Source organism: Chiloscyllium plagiosum, unplaced genomic scaffold (genome assembly GCF_037043375.1).
Source record: "Chiloscyllium plagiosum isolate Xiang-an unplaced genomic scaffold, Cpla_swu_hap1 HiC_scaffold_45, whole genome shotgun sequence".
Lineage (NCBI taxonomy): Eukaryota > Metazoa > Chordata > Chondrichthyes > Orectolobiformes > Hemiscylliidae > Chiloscyllium > Chiloscyllium plagiosum.
Window position 1 is genome coordinate 33,320,340 of NW_028270183.1, and position 20,889 is coordinate 33,341,228.

General features: G+C 48.8%; 1 protein-coding gene across 1 annotated transcript in view; it reads right to left on the bottom strand.

The window, feature by feature from the left end:
- LOC148136453 (hepatic lectin-like) overlaps nt 1-6,880 on the bottom strand; it is a 53,473-nt gene extending 46,593 nt beyond the window's left edge. The window contains exon 1 of the mRNA XM_087983491.1: nt 6,714-6,880. Within this exon, the coding sequence (XP_087839617.1) occupies nt 6,714-6,798 (85 nt within the window). The 5' untranslated portion in view covers nt 6,799-6,880. The remainder of the gene's footprint in view (nt 1-6,713) is intronic.
- Between the last annotated feature and the right edge of the window lie 14,009 nt (nt 6,881-20,889).

Consider the following 20,889-nt stretch of genomic DNA (forward strand, 5'->3'; position numbering starts at 1 on the left):
GTGTTCCCGTGTCTGTGTTCCTGTGTCTGTGTTCCCGTGTCTGTGTTCCTGTGTCTGTGTCCCCGTGTCTGTGTTCCTGTGTCTGTGTGCCCCTGTCTCGGCTCCCATGTCTATGCGCCCGTGTCTGTGTGCTGTTGTCTGTGTTCCCATGTCTGTGTTCCTGTGTCTGTGTGCCCGTGTCTGTGTTCCCGTGTCTGTGTTCCCGTGTCTGTGTTCCCATGTCTGTGTTCCCATGTCTCTGCTCCCATTCCTGTGTTCCCGTGTCTGTGTTCCCATGTCTGTGTTCCCATGTCTGTGTTCCTGTGTCTGTGTGCCCGTGTCTGTGTCCCGTGTCTGTGTTCCTGTGTCTGTGTGCCCGTGTCTGTCATCCCGTGTCTGTGTTCCTGTGTCTGTGTTCATGTGTCTGTGTGCCCATGTCTGTGTTCCCATGTCTGTATTCCCTTGTCTTTGTGCCCGTGTCTGTGTGTCGGTAACCGTGTGCCCGTGTCTGTGTGCCCGTGTCTGTGTTCCTGTGTCTGTGTGCCCATGTCTGTGTTCCCGTGTCTGTGTTCCCGTGTCTGTGTGCCGGTATCTGTGTTCCCGTGTTTGTGTTCCCCTGTGTGTGATCCCATGTCTCTGCTCCCATGCCTGTGTTCCCTTGTCTGTGTTCCCATGTCTGTGTTCCTCTGTCTGTGTGCCCGTGCCTGTGTTCCCGTGTCTGTGTTCCTGTGTCTGCGTGCCCATGTCTCTGCTCCCATGTCTGTGCGCCCGTGTCTGTGTGCTGTTGTCTGTGTTCCCGTGTCTGTGTTCCTGTGTTTGTGTGCCCATGTGTGTGTTCCCGTGTCTGTGTTCCTGTGACTGTGTGCCCGTGCCTGTGTTCCCGTGTCTGTGTTCCCGTGTCTGTGTGCCGGCATCTGTGTTCCCGTGTCTGTGTGCCGGCATCTGTGTTCCCGTGTCTGTGTGCCCATGTCTGTGTTCCCGTGTCTGTTTACCCGTGCCTGTGTTCCTGTGTCTGTGTTCCTGTGGTCTGTGTTCCTGTGTCTGTGTGCCCATGTCTGTGTTCCCGTGTCTGTGTTCCCGTGTCTGTGTGCCCGTGTCTGTGTTGCCGTGTCTGTGTGCCCATGTCTGTGTTCCCGTGTCTGTTTACCTTTGTCTGTGTGCCGGTATCTGTGTTCCCATGTCTGTGCTCCTGTGTCTGTGTTCCTGTGTCTGTGTGCCCATGTCTGTGTTCCCGTGTCTGTATTCCCATGTCTGTGTGCCCGTGTCTGTGTTCCCGTGTCTGTGTGCCCATGTCTGTGTTCCCGTGTCTGTTTACCTTTGTCTGTGTGCCGCTATCTGTGTTCCCGTGTCTGTGTGCCGGTATCTGTGTTCCCGTGTCTGTCTGCCCATGTCTGTGTTCCCGTGTCTGTTTACCTTTGTCTGTGTGCTGGTATCTGGGTTCCCGTGTCTGTGTGCCCGTGTCTGTGTTCCTGTGTCTGTGTGCCGGTATCTGTGTTCCCGTGTCTGTGTGCTGTTGTCTGTGTTCCCGTGTCTGTGTGCCCGTGTCAGTGATCCCATGTCTCTGCTCCCATGCCTGTGTTCCCATGTCTGTGTTCCCATGTCTGCGTTCCTGTGCCTGTGTGCCGGTATCTGTGTTCCCGTGTCTGTGTGCCCATGTCTGTGTTCCCGTGTCTGTGTTCCTTTGTCTTTGTGCCGGTATCTGTGTTCCCGTGTCTGTGTATTGTTGTCTGTGTTCCCGTGTCTGTGTTCCCGTGTCTGTGTTCCCATGTCTGTGTTCCTGTGTCCATGTGCCCATGTCTGTCTTCCCTTGTCTGTGTTCCCGTGTCTGTGTGCCCATGTCTGTGTGCCCATGTCTCTGCTCCCGTGTCTGTGCGCCCGTGTCTGTGTGCTGTTGTCTCTGTTCCCTTGTCTGTGTGCTGGTATCTGTGTTCCCATGTCTGTGTTCCTGTGTCTGTGTTCCTGTGTCTGTGTGCCCATGTCTGTGTTCCCGTGTCTGTGTGCCGGTATCTGTGTTACCATGTCTGTGTGCCCATGTCTGTGTTCCCGTGTCTGTTTACCTTTGTCTGTGTGCTGGTATCTGTGTTCCCGTGTCTGTGTGCCCGTGTCTGTGTTCCTGTGTCTGTGTGCCGGTATCTGTGTTCCCGTGTCTGTGTGCTGTTGTCTGTGTTCCCGTGTCTGTGTGCCCGTGTCTGTGTTCCCATGTCTCTGCTCCCATGCCTGTGTTCCCGTGTCTGTGTGCTGTTGTCTGTGTGCCCATGTCTGTGTTCCCGTGTCTGTTTACCTTTGTCTGTGTGCTGGTATCTGTGTTCCCGTGTCTGTGTTCCCATGTCTGCGTTCCTGTGCCTGTGTGCCGGTATCTGTGTTCCCGTGTCTGTGTGCCCATGTCTGTGTTCCCCTGCGTGTGTTCCTGTGTCTTTGTGCCGGTATCTGTGTTCCCGTGTCTGTGTGCTGTTGTCTGTGTTCACGTGTCTGTGTTCCCGTGTCTGTGTTCCCATGTCTGTGTTCCTGTGTCTGTGTGCCCGTGTCTGTGTTCCTGTGTCTGTGTTCCTGTGTCTGTGTGACCATGTCTGTGTTCCTGTGTCTGTATTCCCGTGTCTGTGTGCCCATGTCTGTGTGCCGGTATCCGTGTGCCCGTGTCTGTGTTCCCGTGTCTGTGACCCGTGTCTGTGTGCCCGTGTCTGTGTGCCAGTATCTGTGTTCCCATGTCTGTGTTCCCGTGTCTGTGTGCCGTTATCTGTGCTCCCGTGTCTCTGCTCCCATGTCTCTGCTCCCATGTCTGTGTTCCCGTCTCTGTGTTCCTGTGTCTGTGTGCCCGTGTCTGAGTGCCGGTATCTGTGTTCCCATGTCTGTGTTCCCGTGTCTGTGTGCCGTTATCTGTGCTCCCGTGTCTCTGCTCCCATGTCTCTGCTCCCATGTCTGTGCGCCCGAGTCTGTGTGCTGTTGTCTGTGTGCCCGTGTCTGTGTTCCTGTGTCTGTGTGCCGGTATCTGTGTTCCCGTGTCTGTGTTCCTGTGTCTGTGTGCCGGTATCTGTGTTCCCGTGTCTGTGTGCCCGTGTCTGTGTTCCCATGTCTCTGTCCCATGTCTGTGCGCCCGTGTCTGTGTGCTGTTGTCTGTGTTCCCGTGTCTGTGGTCCTTTGTCTGTGTGCCCGTGTCTGTGTGCCCGTGCCTGTGTTCCTAATGGTTGCCCTAACTTGCGTTCCCCGCTTGTCTTTCAGTATGCCCACAGCGCCAGGCAGCTTATCGTGTTTATTAGCAGTGACTAGGCAAAGGGCTGAGCCTGTTGCTGCACTGTACCATATTAACGTCACTGCTGCACCCTGTGCCAGCAGCTGAGTTATCAGAAAGCCTGCTTGTGCTTCAACCGAATGGCTCTGTGCCAAAAGCAGGGGAGGGTAGTGCCCAGTCACCACAAGGACTACAGTCTTCCACCGAGGTCACCAACTTAGAGAGTCAGCGGCAGCCTCTGGTATCAACCCAGGGGCATGGGCAGAGTCAGGGAGCTGCCTGGAGTGGTCAGGGTCTGCACTCCTCCATCACAGGTGATGTGAAACCCCTTTCATCACCAACCCGTCCCCTGTCTCGTCCGTCACTGCTCAGGAACAGGCTGTTTTCTCCTGGAATGGGACCCAGCCAAAGGTCGACTGTGGGAAAATGTGACCGACTCAGTGGTTAGGGCTGGTGGAGATCGGGAACATTTAGAGAGATGTCTCCAGTGAGTGGGTGATTCGGCAGTGCCCTGGCCATACAGTGGAGGAGGTTGGCATGGGTAAGAAAAGTCCCAAGAAGGTGCTGCAGACAATAGCGAGAGTGGGAGAGCAAGAGCCTTAATGTTCAGTTCCAGTTTTCACAGAGAGAGAGAGAGAGAAGCAGCAGAGAGAAGGTGGTGATGCTAACCCAGGGGCATGGAAAAAGGCCATTGACTGACTTCCTAAACAGTTGGGTGTTCTTGCAAACAGCTGGGACTGCACTGCCCTGGGTGGCACCTACAGGCTAGACTGGCATGGTCTAGGGTCCTAGACCCGACTCTGTATCACCTCATCCACCAGGACATTCAGGCAAAACATGGCACCCATGGCCCCAACTTTACCAAGGGAAAGGTCATGAGGTGGGACAGGTAGCTCTGGGACAGTCACCTGAGGGACAGGCAGCCCTACAACAGGCAGCTCTGGGACAGGCAGCTAAGGAACAGGCAGCTCTGGATAGGCATCTCTGGGACAGGCAGCTCTGAGATAGGCAGCTCTGGGACAGGCAGCTAAGGGACAGGCAGCACTGGGACAGGCAGCTAAGGAACAGGCAGCTCTGAGACAGGCAGCTCTGGGACAGGCAGCTGTGGGACAGGCAGCCCTGCAATAGGCAGCTCTGGGACATGCAGCTCTGGGACAGGCAGCTAAGGGACATGAAGCTGTGGGACAGGCAGCTGTGAGACAGGCAGCTCTGAGATAGGCAGCTCTGGGACAGGCAGCTGTGGGACATGCAGCTCTGGGACAGGCAGCTAAGGAACAGGCAGCTCTGAGACAGGCAGCTCTGGGACAGGCAGCTGTGGGACAGGCAGCCCTGCGACAAGCAGCTCTGGGACAGGCAGCTGTGGGACAGGCAGCTCTGGGACAGGAAACTCTGGGACAGGCAGCTCTGAGACAGGCAACTGTGTGACAGGAAACTCTGGGACAGGCAGCTGTGGGACAGGCAGCTGTGGGACAGGCAACTATGGGACAGGAAACTCTGGGACAGGCAGCTGTGGGACTTGCAACAGTGGGACAGGCAGCTCTGGGACAGGCAGCTGTGGGACAGGAAACTCTGTGACAGGCAACTGTGTGACAGGCAGCTGTGGTGTAGGCAGCTGTGGTGTAGGCAGCTCTGGAACAGGCGGCTCTGGAACAGGCAGCAGTGGGACAGGCAGCTGTGGGACAGGCAGCTGTGAGACAGGCAGCTGTGGGACAGGCAGCTCTGGGACAGACAGCTGTGGGACAGGCAGCCCTGCGACAAGCAGCTCTGGGACAGGCAGCTGTGGGACAGGCAGCCCTGGGACAGGCAGCTAAGGAGCAGGCAGCTCTGAGACAGGCAGCTCTGGGAAAGGCAGCTGTGAGACAGGCAGCTCTGGGAAAGGCAGCTGTGGGACAGGCAACTGTGGGACAGGCAGCCCTGCGACAAGCATCTCTGGAACAGGCATCTCTGGAACAGGCAGCTCTGGGACAGGAAACTCAGGGACAGGCAGCTGTGGGACAGGCAGCTCTGGGGCAGGCAGCTGTGGGTTAGGCAGTTCTGGAACAGGCAGCTGTGGGACAGGCAACAGTGAGATAGGCAGCTATGGGGTAGGCAGCTCTGGGACAGGCAGCTGTGGGATAGGCAGCTCTGGGACAGGCAGCTCTGAGACAGGCAACTGTGGGACAGGAAACTCCGGGACAGGCAGCTGTGGGACAGGCAACAGTGGGACAGGCAGCTCTGGGACAGGCAGCTGTGGGACAGGAAACTCTGGGACAGGCAAATGTGGGACAGGCAGCTGTGAGACAGGCAACTGTGGGACAGGAAACTCTGTGACAGGCAACTGTGTGACAGGCAGCTGTGGGACAGGCAGCTGTGGTGTAGGCAGCTCTGGAACAGGCAGCTCTGGAACAGGCAGCTGTGGTACAGGCAGCTGTGAGACAGGTAGCTGTGGGACTGGCAGCTGTGGCAACTGTGAGACAGGCAGCTGTGGGACAGGCAGCTGTGGGACAGGCAGCTCTGAGACCGGCAGCTGTGGGACAGTCAGCTGTGGGACAGTCAGCTCTGGGACAAGCAGCTCTGGGAAAGGCAGTATGTGTCCAGCTGAGAAACACCCCCTTGAGGATGTGCCAGCACCAAGGCTGACAAAGTACACAGGGATATCTCGGCAGCGGTGATCTCTTCCCGCTGAAGCAAGTGCTCGGATTGGGTGAGCATTGGACAACAGGAGCATTGTAGGAATGGAGTCAGTCGCTAATGAGGCAGGTTTGGGATAATAACCCAAGGAAACCCTTCGTTCTCAGAAAGAGAAACCTTCCATCGAACGCGATGAAAATGACACAGTGAAATATCAGCACACTTCGCCCTTGTCATCGATATAGTTTGATGGAATACAATACAGTTACATCCATCTCACAACATTAACTCATTCTTTCAAAACTTCATTAATCTCATCCAACAAATTTATCTTAAATAAAATTTCAATGATTTCAATGTGACTGAGTAACACTATCAATTAAAGAGATTGAAGAGGAGATTTCTGACCCCTGTTCTGTCTCATTGATCATCCATCAGTTCTCCTGGAGAAGTGACATTTCCTGACAAGGTGTTACCTCGAGGAGAGGGAAAGGATCTTTTTCACTGTTGTTAATTGATTGTTAAAAATCACACAACACCAGGTTATAGTCCAACAGGTTTAATTGGAAGCACACTAGCTTTCGGAGCGACGCTCCTTCATCAGGTGATAGTGGAGGGCTCAATCCTAACACAGAATTTACGCAAAAATTTACAGTGTGATGTAACTGAAATTATACATTGAAAAATTGATTGTTAAGCCTTTCATCTGTTAGAATACAGTGATAGTTTCACTTCTTTCATGTGTAAATCACAAAACCTTTTTTTAAAAATTGCATTCTCAGGTTAGCTGTAACAATGGGTGATAGCTAGACAATATGTTAATTGATTGGCATATGATAATGAACTCTAGATTTACTCAAACTGAATAAACGACACAGGAATGACCTTTGCGCAGTACCTGCCAGTTCCTGATCTCCTCTGCCTTTTCTCAGTTGATCAAGATGGCCAGCAGTGAGATGTTCGTATCCATCAGTTGGATCCATTGCACAGCTGGAGGAACTTTGTTATCAAGTGAACCCCCGTTTGAAGAACTGAGAGAAATGTTCCTCGCAGTTCCTTTTTCTGTTGTTCTAAAATAAAACACAAACAAAAATTATGCCTGATCAGCAGAAAGCTATTTCAACATTTTGCTTTTGTGCTGGTGTGGGGAGCTGGTCAATGTCTGGAGTCACCTTGGTAAATGAATCAGGCATTCCTCTCCCTTGCTCGGGATTTTAGACAGATATCTCTTCAGATTGTCACAATCTTCAGGAGCCCATTAGCAAGTGCTCTCCGGACTGATATTAGGTCCAATAAGTATGGTCGATAAAGACGATTCATTCAGGTGATGCTTATTTCCCAACTTCACTATAACTAGTTAGAAATAACACACCAATCAGTGGAATCCCAACGTTTTCTTAAATAAGGTCAGGGCATCATGTGGATTTGGAGTCAGTCCTGCTAAACACATCGACAATTTGCCATTTCGCTACGTTGACAGCTTTGAGGGGTATGGTTCAAGAACAAGACTCTTGAAATGTTGTCCTTAAAACAGAACGAACTGATCAAGATTTTCACCTTCAGGCAGTAATTGTGATGTGGAGCCCAGCACTGCAACTCTGCTTCCTGCCTGGCAGTGCTCACCCATGCTGCTCTCACTTTGAGAAAGGGGTGGCACCAGGATCTGTGGAAACAGGTTCGGGGCAGGAATGGAAGTGGGCAGATGCCAAGGCCAGCAGACCCTCCCTCATTCACTGGGACATTGTAATTGAGTGTGAGGTGCGGTCCCCCTCGTTCCTGAGCCTCTGGCCCTTCCTCACTCTGCCATGATTCCCGTGTACCTTCCTTACCTCCCCTGCTCCCTCATGTTCCCCATGGCCACACTGTGTCCACTCACCCAGTATCCACTCTGGACAGAATCCATGAGCTCTATAATAAGGCTTAGAGTTACTCATGAGATTCTCAAAGTAAGCAAGTAGTCATTCAAAGGTCTCTTCGAAAAACTTCGACTTCTCTTTAAATTGTCCATCAAAACAAGCTACCAATCCCCTTGCTGTCTGTCAATATCTCCTGCTGAGCTATATCTGTGTGGAGTTCCAGCGCAGATACACCAACAGAGCTTCCAGAGAAAAATACATTGAAACCGTTTGAAGTAGTGGGAGAGATAACTATCTGCTCCTCCTCTTCAAAAGGCTAAATGCACAACTGGACAGTTCATTACAGAACAGGCAGAATCACAAGAGGATGTTGACAGGTTAGGATCTTAACCTCAGAGCTGTTGAACGTGCGAGGGTACGTTTTAAAGGGAAAGGAAAAGGGAAGAGAGGGGCTGGGAATGGAAAGGAAGGGAAGAGAAGGGGAAGGAAAGGGAAGGGAAGAGAAGGGAAGGGAAGGGAAGGGAAGGGAAGAGAAGGGAAGGGAAGGGAAAGGAAGGGAGGGGAAGGAAACCGAAAGGGTAATGACCCCATAGAAACGCTCACAGTAGATGAATGAAACTTCAGAAGTCAGTGTCTCCCAAATACCCACCCGCCAACCTCTCACTCTGCTCATGTGGTCTGCCCCCATTCCCCACCAGCGATGGCAGGTCCATCAGCCCGACACTGAACAGCACCATCACTGACAGTTTGTCCTCGACCTTACTGCTCAAAGCTATTCACATCAGACAGGAACAGAGTTGACCAGGCATGAGGCCTGCACACCCTTCAGCCTGATGGAGGGGATGGTGTGCCATATCACAGGGCCAACCCTGCCACATCTGTGTGACAGTGTCAACTTCACAACTTTCAGAACTTCATAGATTGAAAGAATCACCAACAACTCTTTGTGGAATAAATTGTTTCCAAAGATGAAAGGGACAAGAAGAAACGATTATAGAGGAATTAAAAGCAACATGCAGACGACATGGTGTCTCAGTGGTTAGCAGTGCTGCATCATCGTGCCCGGGACCCAGTTTCGATTCCAATCCTCAGGCGACTGTCTGTGTTGACTTTGCATATTCTCCCCGTGTCTGCGTGTGTTTTCTGCGGGTGCACCGGTTTCTTCTCACAGTCCAGGGATGTACAGTTTCGGGTGAATTGGCCATGCTAAATTGTTCATTGTATTCAGGGGTGTGTAGGTGAGGTGCATTAATTAGGGGGAAACGTAGAGTAGTGGGGAGGGCAATAGGTCTGGGTGAGTTACTCTTTGGAGGGTCAGTGTGGAATTGTTGAGCCAAATCGCCTGTTTCCACACTGTCAGGAGTCGATGATTCTAATTTAAATAAGAATGAGCCAAAGCAACATGAACAAGCTGTCCCCTTGGCAAGGGGAGGTCACATGACTTGATAACCTGCTGCCTCATGACAAATGTCATCAAGAGGGTCCGCACTCTCCTGAAGGATGGTGGTTCAATCCTGGTCAGGCTGTTTCTAACAGATAGCTCACTCTGAATGGAACAGGGAGCAGGAGAGCTCCTCCTGATAGAAAGACAAGCTCCAGAGGAGAGAACTCCAGATTTTGTCCTTCCATTCTGAACCGATCCTCACATACAGGATCCGTATCCCTTTATTCCCTTCCTATTTGGGTGGCACGGTGGCACAGTGGTGAGCACTGCAGCCTCACATCACTAGAGGCACGGGTTCAATTCCCACCTCAGGTAACTGTCTGCTGTGGTGTTTGCACATTCTCCCTGTGGCTGCGTTGGTTTCCTCCGGGAGCTCCAGTTTCCTCCCATAGTCCAAAGATGTGCAGATTAGGTGAGTTGGCCATGCTAAAATGAGGGGGTAAATTCGGGGAATGTGTCTGGGTAGTTTGCTCTTCGGAGGGTAGGTGTGGACTTGTTGGGCTAAAGGGCCTGTTTCCACACTGTAAGTAATCTAATCTATTCATGCATCTGTATCGGTGTCTCTTAAATGCTGCTATTGTATCTGCTTCCACCACCTCCTCTGGCAGCACGTTCCAAGCACTGACCACCCTTTGTGGCAAAAACCTGCCTCTCACAAATCTTTTAAACATTTCCCCTCACGCCTTGAACCTGTCCCCCCTTGTAACTATCCCTCCACCCTGGGAAAACGCCTCATACATTCCACTCTATCTGTGCCATTCACAATCTTATAAACTTCTATAAGGTAAACCCTCAAACTCCTGCGTTCCAGTGAAAACTAACCTAGTCTATCCAGCCGTCTTCTTAGCTAAACCCCCGTTCCTCCCCTACCCCCGCCCCCCCACCCACCATACCAGGCAACATCCTGGTCAACATTTTCTGGACCCTCTCCAAAGCATCAACTTCCTTCTGGGAGTGTGGTGAGCAGAATTGTACGCAGTATTCCAAGTATAGACTAACTAAAGTTCTGTAAAGCTGCAGCATAACTTGCCTATCCTTATTCTCAGTGTCCCTTCCAGTGAAGGTCAGCATGTCATTGGCCTTTGTTACTGCCTTATCGAGCTGCACGGCCACCTTCAATGATCTGCGGGCCTGTACATCCAGATCCCTCCGAAGGGTCCTGCCATTCACTGTATCATTTCCACCTGACTTTGAACTACCAAAATACATCACTTCACATTTGTTGGGATTAAACTCCATCTGCAATTTTTCTGTCCATACCTCCAACTGATCCATATCCTGCGGAATCCTCTGACAGTCCTCCTCGCGATCCACAACTCCACCAATCTTTCTATCATCCACAAACTCACTAATCAGACCAGCTACGTTTCCTCCAAATCATTTCTATCGGTCACGAACAGCAGAGTTCCCAGAGTGGGGGAACTCAATTACTGTGGGTCACGAGTTCAAGTTGAGAGGGGAAAAGTTTCAAGGAGGTGGTGGGTGCTTGAAACACATTGCCAGCGGAGGTGGCATTGGTGGGCATGATAGCATCATTGAAGAACTATTCAGACAGATACATGAATGGGCAGGGCGCATAGGGTTACGGATCCTTAGAAAATAGGTGACTGGTTTACATAGAGCATCTGGATTGGGATAGGCTAGGTGGGCCGAAGGGCGTGTTCCTGTGCTGTAATTTTCTTAGCTCTTTGTTCTCGTAATGTTAGCCTTGGTTCTTACCTCTCCCTCAACTTCTGCATCTATTGGCCTGGTCCTCATGTTCCCCTCCCTCTGCCACACTAGTTTAAACCCTCCCCAAACACTCTATGAAGTACACCCTCCCCCCCGCCCCACCCCCCCAAGGATATCAGTCCCAGCCCTGCCCAAGCGCAACCCCTCCAGTTTGTACAGGCCCCACCTCCCACTGGAGCTAGTCCCAGTGCCCAATGAGCCTGAAACCCTCCCCCTCCCACCTCCGTCAGCCACGTGTTCATGGCAATGGTCAGAATCCTGAGGTAACAACCTTTGAGGTCCTGCCTTTTAACTTTCTTCCTAGTTCTCTATGTTCTGCTCTCAGGACCTCATCCCTTTTTGTTCCCTGTTGTTAGTATCAATAGGTGCCATGACCACTGGCTGTTCACCCTCCCCCTGCAGAATGTTGTGGACCTGCTCCAAGACATCCAGGACCCGAGCACCAGGGGGCAGCACACCACCCTGGACTCGGCCACGGAAACATCTATCTATTCCTCTTACTGATGAGTTCCCTGTACAGCATTTCTATGACTAGCTCGCCCTCCCTCTGTAGCAGAGCCAATCACAGTGGCATGAATTTGGCTGTTGCTGTTATCCCTTGAAAGACCATTTCTCTCAACAGTTCCCAAAAAGATCATAGAGTCAGAGAATCATAGAGATGTGCAGCATGTAAACAAACCCTTCAGTCCAACTCATCCATGAAAACCATCTATCCCAACTCAATCTAGACCAACCTGCCAGCACCCGGCCCATATCCCTCCAAACCCTTCCTGTTCATACACACATCCAGATGCCATTTAAATATTGCAATTGTACCTGCCTCCACCACTTCCTCTGGCAATATGTTCCATACATGTACCACTCTCTGCATGAATACGTTGCCCCTTGGGTCTCTTTTATATCTTTCCCCTCTCACCTAAACCTCTAGTTCTGGATTCCCCCACCCCAGGAAAAGACTTTGTCTATTTACCCTATCCATGCTCCTATTGATTTTATAAACCTCCATCGTGTCACCCCTCAGCCTCCAATACTCCAGGGAAAACAACCTCAACCTATTCAACTACTCCTTATAACTCAAAACCTCCAATCCTGGCAACATCCTTGTAAACACTTTCTGATCCCTTTCAAGTTTCACAACATCCTTCCGATAAGAAGGAGACCAGAATTGCACACAATATTCCAAAAGTGGCCTAACCAATGTCTTGTACTGCCGCAACATGACCTCCCAACTCCTGTACTCAATACTCTGTCTAATGTTAATCTGTTTTGCAGGGGAATAGCCACATGAAAATTCTTGCACTGCCTGGTTAGCCCTCCTGCTCTGCCTGGTGGTCACCCATTCCTTTCCTGCCTGTGGACTGTGTGCCCCTGGTGTGACCACATCCCTAAATATGCGAACCACGACAGCCTGTCCCATGGAAGCTCCACAGTGTCCCCGCTCCAACTCCGAAACTCAGGATCCCAGGATCTGTAGATGGAGCAACTTCCTCTCCCCATGTAATTCCCAGGCACTGGGAATGTGCCCACCTTCCCACATCGAGCAAGAGGAGCAGACAATCACTTGGAGATCTCCTACCGTGCCTTACCTCTTTAACGTTATTTATCCTTACAATTTCAAATACTACACTTTTAATACTACACTGAAGCTGCTGGTGAGCTCTGCTCCAATAACTATTTCTCAAATCTCAGCTGCTACTCACCAACAACAGTTTCCAGAAGTAATTTCCGCTCGTGCTCCTTTACTCACTGGAACTCTCGCTGCCAACCGTCCTCTCTCGATGTTCTGTCTCATCTGAACCTTACTTATCCTCTCTCTTTGGTTGGATGAGGAAGGAGCAATAAAATGCCACAGGAATTTCATGTTCGGGTTGACTGTTCCATAATGCCCGACACACCCACACTGCCTGTCAGCTCCACTCAAGGACCGGATTTTATCTCAAATCTTTATTCATAAAAAGTCTTTGTCCATCCACATTCTCACAATATTCTTGCTGAATGAAGACTACAAAATCCTGTCTGAGGCCATCGCCAGAATTCGGTTCTATACAGTTATATTTCAAGTAAATAAACAAAACATTGGACTCTGACTCTGTCTGAAAAACCAACGACCTCTCTTCCACCTACAACACTAATATTTACATACACTGGGGGACTGGGAGAGTCCGGTTACTGAATAGATGCCCATTTACCTTCAGCAGAAAGACAGTGGTCTTCAGTGCATCCCTCAGCATGTAGTCCTGGACCTTGGATTGTGCCAGTCTTTAACACTCAGTCAGGGCCAACTCCTTGTTCTGAAAGACCAAAAAGGTTTGGGCAGACCAATGAGCGTTTTTCACTGGACTAATGGTCCTCCAGGCACAGTCAGTGTGTGTGGCAGTGTGCGTCCCGGGGAACAGACTGTAGGGCGTGGAGTCCCACATCAAGGAGCTGCTCAGGACAACCCTCGACACACACCACTGCATCTTCCTCCAGGCTTCCTTTGCAAAGGCACATCCCAGCAGGAGGTGTGTGACAGTGTCAACCCCACCACAGCTACTTCGAGGGCAGTTTACGCTGGCACAGACCGACTGGGCATACATAAAAGATCTCACACATTTGTCCCTGGGGATGGTATTCCACGATATCCTTCCCACCCGCACTATCTGTGGAATCCACTCCCAGAGTGGGAAGGATCAACCTCTCAGCGTCTTCGGATAGGATGGATCCAAGGGGTCACATGCTTGAGTGAGAGAAACCTGTGGATGAATCCAACTCTGGGAATCTACAGCAGCAGAACTTTAAAGAATAACACTGCACAAGATTCAGAGCGTGGATACTTACAGAGACAGGCACTGTAACTGAATTCCAACACTCATCAGGTCAGAGCCAAGTTGAGCTCTGAGATTAACTTAATTACTTGAGAGGATGTATTTTGATTGCTCCATGTAATAAAGTATGAATCATTATTTCAGCCCTGGATTGTCTGCCAGATTAATTAATAAATAGCCAATTTAAAGGGAACTTGTGGTGATTTATTCACAATCACTGTACAAAATGGGCTATAGGAAAACATTCAAGATGCCGGACTGAGACTTATTCAACTTTCCCACCTCACCCACTTGCTGTTATCAGGCACGACGTGCAAGTTTCGGAGGGTGTGACCATGAGCCTCTTGATTTCTGTTCCAGTACCAAAGGCAATGAACAGACATAAGCAGAACACTGATAAAACAGCAAGGATTTTATTAAACTAGTAATGAAGCAAAAACAAGATAATCAATGTTAAATTACTGAATACATTTTCAAACACAAATTACAGCATATAGTGAAATGCATGGCTGTTTCACACATTTCATGCATACATTTTAGCAATTTACATAGATGCAATGTTTAGAGTTTAAAAAAATCACAAGATTCAAATGTCATTGTCAGTGAAATAGGTGCACAGGGGAATGTTCCTATCACCGAGCCCCCTCACTATCCTGACTTGGAAATATAACACTGCTCCTTCTCTGTCACTTGGTCAAAATCCTGGAATTCCCCTCGTCCAATGGCATTGTGGGTAACACCACAGCAGGAAACTACATATTCTGTATAGGTGGGTTGTTCAGGAAGGTTCTAGAAGAATACTGCTGGACTAGTTTGGTGTGGCTGGGATTCGGGGAAATCCAAAGTGTAAAGTAAGTTTCATGCTTAATGGAGCTGTTCAGTTTAACTGCTGTAAAGGCACATGGACGAGAATAAATCCGGAAACTCAGTGAGAAGTGAAGAGCAGGTTCTCTGTATTCAATAGCTCTAGCATCCATCTTATTTATTGTGGCTAATTCTCTGTCAAGCCCGATTTCTCCAGCTCTGGATCAATGTCAAACTTCCAGGGTCGGGGTGAGCACTGGGGACCGTAGCAATGTTTAAAAGCAGCAAGGTCTAATGTAATGTAGGTTAGATAACTATGGGGCCTGGTGGTTAAACAGCGAATAAGGTGAGAGAATGAGACTGTGTGTGTATGTGTGTATGTGTGAAGGAGTGGAGAGTGTGATGCTGGAAAAGCACAACAGGATTCCTGATGAAGGGCTTATGCTCAAAACTTTGATTCTCCTGCTCCTCAGATGCTGCCTGATCTGCTGTGCTTTTCCAGCTCCAAAGTCTCAACTCAGATCTCAAGCATCTGCAGTCCTCACTTTCGCCTCTGTAAGGGAGGATCCCTCTTTGTTAGTCCTGTCCCATGAACATAGTGGCTGCTAGGCCATTACAGCGTCTGTGAAGGGGAATGACAAATTGCAAGTGTGTGTCTGGGTGCAGAGCGACCTGTTAAAGATGACAAAGTCCAAGAATGCCCCTCTTGCAGTGGATGTCCAATGAATGGCAAATTCTCCCAGGTCGATGGTCTAAAATTGGATGAGGGAAGCATAATTAGGTACGTTTAGTTAGACTGGAAGTGCTGGAGCAAGAGAAGGCCATTCAGCCCCTCAAATCGACATATTTAACATCAGCAAGGCTGAATATAGAATGTAGAATAGTACAGCACAGTACATGTCTTTCGGCCCTTGATGTTGTGCCAGCCTTTTATCCAGCTCTAAGATCAATCTAACTATCCTCCATGTACCTGTCCAAGAGTCACTTAAATGTCCCTAATGTGTCTGACCAGACTGCCACTGGCAGGGCATTCCACACAACTGGCATCACATCTCGGTCTCTAACTCCACTTTCCTGCCAGCTCCCCTTTAACCCATTATTAATTAAAAAGCTGTCTATCTCTTCGTCAAATTTACTCAATTTCCCAACATCCACCCTACTTTGGGGAAGTGATTTAGCAGAATCACGACACTTTGAGCAAGGTCATTTCTCCTCATCGCTGATTGAAGTCCACTATTCACCACCACTTCTCGATCGCTCATCATCAGAGACCCCTCCCACCCCAATGAAAATCTCTTCCAACCTCTTCGGTCAGGTAGAAGATACAGAAGCTTAAACACACGCACTGACAGGTTGAAGAACAGCTTCCTCCCTGCTGTTATTCTTCTGAATGGACCTGGCTCATTTCCGATTGAATATTGCTTTTCTGTGCACCCTCTTGGCAGCATGTCTTTGTATCCTTTGCCCTGTTTGATGGTCTTTGCATGTGATGCTCCCTCTGCACATTTACACTGTACTTAGCGACAGGGGACAAGAATAAATCAAATCAAATCTCTCAAGTTACCAGCCCTAAACAGTGGACAATATCAAGCACAGTCTCACTAATGCCTTGGACAAGTGCAGAAATATTTCCCTACTCTTTCACTCTATTCCTTCAACAATAAATGCTGAAATTCCATGAGGCCTCCTTACTCCCTGCTGAATCTACAGGCTGGTTTCCTGCAGTTCCTGCACGAGGAAACCAATATCCCTCTGCATTAAAGCAATCTGAAGCTTCTCGCAATTTCAGTTGATCTTGGTTGCTTTTTTTAAATGGGAATCAGCTCGAAAGGTTTCCCCACACAACAAGGAGCATGATGCTTGAGTTGACATTGACACTCAATGAATCTGGCTGATGGAGTTATAGAGTCATGAAGAAGTACAGCGTGGAAAGAGGTCCTTCGGTCCAACTCGTCCATGCTGACCAGTTATTCTAAATCAATCTAGTCCCATTTCCCAGCATTTGCTCCATATCCCTCTAAACTCTACCTATTCATATACCCATCCAGATGTCTTTAAAATGCTGTAATTGTACCAGCCTCCATCATGTCCTCTGGCAGCTCATTCCATACACGTGCACCACCTTCTGTGTGATTGCAATGAGTTGCCTTTCTATTCTTCCAGGCAGAATGGATAAACTCACACTTATTCACATTAAACTCCATCTGCAAAATTGGGGTCCATTTGCCAAACCTATCCAGTGTAAATTCCTTACTTCACTGCACCTCACATTCTCTCCATTTTAGTGTGACCTGAAATTTGGCGAGAATATGTTTTATCCCTGCAGCAAGTCAAGGTCCAACAAAACCTCTGGCCAGGCCTCACACAGAGAGAAACCCTCCATGAAACCCACCAAAACCCACACTTCACCAAAGAAACCGAAGATTCCGCTTTGAGACCAAATGAACATTGGATGGTCAGCTGCAGTTAGACACCTGACCTCCCTGTTATTATACAGTGACATCAGTCACTCTCTGCACTAAAAACAGAATTATATGTGAAGAAGGACTGAGAAATCATGACTACAGCCTCCAAATTCCACTCTCGTTTCCTTCAGTACTTTCAGTAGAGCCCAGTGACTCTTTCATATTAAGTTGCATTAATTCCTAAATATCCTTTCTGTTTATTTCCAACAATTGTTTAATTTCCTCCATTTATACAACACCCTCCCATGACATGGGAAATCCAGCAACAGGACAGATTGTTTACTCTGCTCTGTATCTATCCACTTTGTGGCTCAATGGACATAAACTGTCTAAATTTTACTTTTTATACAATTCATCTCTTTGGAAACTTGCAAATTTCACATCTTTGTTGTTTCCTATTACTGTGATAACTGTGGTCTATCACAACAGCTAATCTCTAAATCTCGAGCTCTTTCTGTCTGACATTGAAAACCTTATCCCCAGTGATTGGAGACTTTGAATGTTGTGTTTGCGATGGGACCAACTGATCGCTTGGGATCTAAAGTCAGACTTGCCTCTGTGAAGCTAATGTGTTCGCACAAGCTTCGATGAAGCTTGCAGTATCATGGGTCGTTCGCAGGTCTGATATAGTGTTTCTTTGTTGCTGGAATTGGAGGAGATTCGATGTATACACCTTATTTGTCACAATCTCGACATCGGAGGTCACATTTTGTGATGAATTCAGGTAGAATTTGAGGAATAATCTGCATCAGGACAGTTTGATTTATTCCTGGTAAGTCCTCAGTTGACTGGGTTTTGGTGACCCTGTGAGCACATATTGAGATAGACACCAACACAGGGAACAATTGTCCTCAGGATCTCTTCTTGCTGGCTTCATATGACAGTCCTCACTTCAATCATCTCAGTCTCCTTTTTCCACATCTCCTTTATGCTGTTCGAGACATATTTTCTCCACATTATTTACCATGTGACAAACATATGAAGACATATACAATCAAGATACTGTGTACCGAAATTTGAACATTCGAACTCATCGACAGCCAGAGAAATCTGGCCTGACAGAAAATTGGCCAAACTAAATTAACCAGCAGCCAGCAACTATCGGCTGCAGAGAACAGTGAAATCCGAGGTCAAAGAGCTTACAAAGGTTCGGGGGGAAGCAGATACAGCCAGCCTGAGGTCTGTGTGAGGTGAAGTGTCAATCCGAACTTTCTGAAACGGTGACTCCTAGCCCAGTGCTGGGGGATGTGCACCTCACACCTCCCCTGACATGGCAACAGTGAAAGTGGTTGGTGCCAACCCATTGGACGCTTTGAACGCTGCCCATGGTCCCATTGGCTAAAGGCCACAGAGCATTCCGGAAGATCTGGGCCAAGGGGGATAAGGACATAATTGAACCACAAACTGAGTTCTCTGCCCTGTGTCTACCTCACTGACAAGAACACTTGGGTAAAATGTTTTTAATAACACATTAACTGGCCCAAATCACAAGCAACATTGGTGCCCCTGGGTGGTATTTGATTAGAAGGGTTGTGTAATCTCCGAAGTTGAACCGCATTAACCTTGAACTCTTGGATATTCTGGCCTCAGCCTGATTTAAGCGACAAACTGCTCGATGTGATAACCAACTTCAAGTGGGTGAAAGAAGGAGTGGGTGAATGGGATAAGCTTTCAGAGTTAGTACAGGATTGGGGAATCACGGAATGCAACAGGTGATCAGGACTTGGAATGTACTGACTGAGAAGACTGCAGAGACAGGATCAATTGAGGCCTTCAAAAACGCATCGGAATTTATCTGAAAAGGAAGAGGATGCAGGGATGGGGTGAGTTGGAGGCATAACGAGCCAGCATAGACACAATGGGCTGAACGACCTCCTTCTCTACTGTGTCCATTATATAATGTCGTATGAAAGGAAATCTAAACCAGGCTAGTACAGGGAGTGGGGCTGCCAAAGGATCGACTCCCTCTGGAAAGGTGGGGTGGGTAGGTGTCTCCAACCTTCACTCTTGTTCTTCCATTTTCTCCCAATCTATCCCGAAACCATTAACCCCATGGTCCATGATTCCACCGTCCCAGGATATTGTGTATTTAATTGTTCAGTCTTGCATTGGCATCTCGAATGGTGTGAAGTGTGGACACTTTTGCTTTGCCAGCCTGGTGTGCGGCCTGTGGGTTGTCTCGATCACTGAGCAAACACTGAAGCCCCTGCTATGGTCTACCTCACTGAGTCTAAAACTGCCCGAAAGTGTACTCCATTCGTCTGGCTCCTCTGCTCTGCTCTGCTGGTTGGACCTTTCTCCCTCCAGTTCCTGTTTCACTTTCTCCCAGCACCCTAACTGCTTCACCTTCTCCCATTCTGTATCTCGTAGCCACTCCATGCAGCTGGGTATTGCTACCGCTTTGCTGGGTTTTAAACCTTTCCTCCAGCTCTCAGTGCTGCTCTGAGTTCCTCCCACTATCCAAAGATGTGCAGTTTAGGGTGAATTGGCCGTGGTACATTGCCAACAGTGTTAGGTCCATTAGTCAGGGGGAAATGTAGGAAAATGAGTCGAGGTGAGTTACTCTTCAGAGGGTTGGTGTTGACCTGTTGGACCGAAGGGCCTGGCTCCACATTGTTGGGAATCTAATCGAATCGAATATCAGCTGCTTTTCTTTTACTTCTCTAATATTCCCCAACCCTTTTTATATCTCTCACCTCCTGTGTTACAATATTAATTAATGCTACTCCCATGGATCCCTGACCCCACTGCCTAGTTCTTCCGACCTTGGATTCAACTTCCTTGCATTTGTTTTCTGTGTCCCAGACCCCTGGGATCTCACCATGCCCAAATGAACTCAGAACAATAATCTGATGACATACACAAGATCCCCCGTTCCAGCCCCATGACTGAACCCCACACGGTTTTTCCCAGCAATCACCAGCAAAGGTCTCTCCACAGGCTTGACACATTAATGTGAATGTGCATGAGGCTCGCAGTGCAATCCGCAGAATGTAGCAGGAGAGGAGCTGAAGGCCATGGAACCAGCGACGCTCGCCACTGCAGGATTCAGCCTGGGAGAGCCCGTGGAGTGTTAACTCAGCGTAGGCAGGAATAGAGAGAGCAACAGCTGCATTTGCCATGTGGCTATGCACAGAGTGCACAGTCAGCTTTGGTAACCTACAGCCGGTACTGCAGTAGCAAAACAAACAGGCAGATTGTCACTGAGGCAGCGGGGGAAGTCGGTGGAAATTGTGATCCCAAGATAACTCCAACCACACAGAACAGCAGGTGACAGGGAGTATGGCCTGGGCTGGGGAGAAAGAAGTTCATGAATCTCTTCCTTTAATTTACTTTAGCATAGGAAAGGGATACGTATGTACCACAGGGCAAGAGTTAAAGCTGGGCAAAAGGCAATTACAATGTGATTAGGCAAGATTTAGGATGCATAGGGTGAGGAAGGAAACTGCAGGGGTTGGCACAATTGAAATATGCAGCTTATTCAAGGAACAGCTATTGTGTGTCCTTGATAAGTACGTACTGGTCAGGCAAGGGGAAAGTGGTCGAGTGTGGGAACTGTGGTTTACGAAGGAAATGGAATCTGTTGAGAAGGTGAAGAAAGTTAATGTTACGATGAGCTGTGATTGCTCAGTTAGGGCGCTTGAGAGTTACAGATTAGACAGGCAAGACCTAAAGAGAGAGCTAAGAAGAGCCAAGAGGGGACATTAGATGTCGTTGGCAGATCAAGGAAAACCCTAAGGCTTTCTATAGGTATATCAGGAATAAAAGAATGACGAGAGTAAGATTAGGGCCAATCAAGGATATTAGTGGAAAGTTGTGCATGGAGTCAGAGGAGATAGGGGAAGTGCTTACTGAATATTTTTCATTAGCATTCACATTGGAAAGAGACAATGTTGTCGAGGAGAACACTGTGATACAGGCTACGAGACTAATAGGATGGAGGTTCACAAGGTATGGTGTTAGCAAT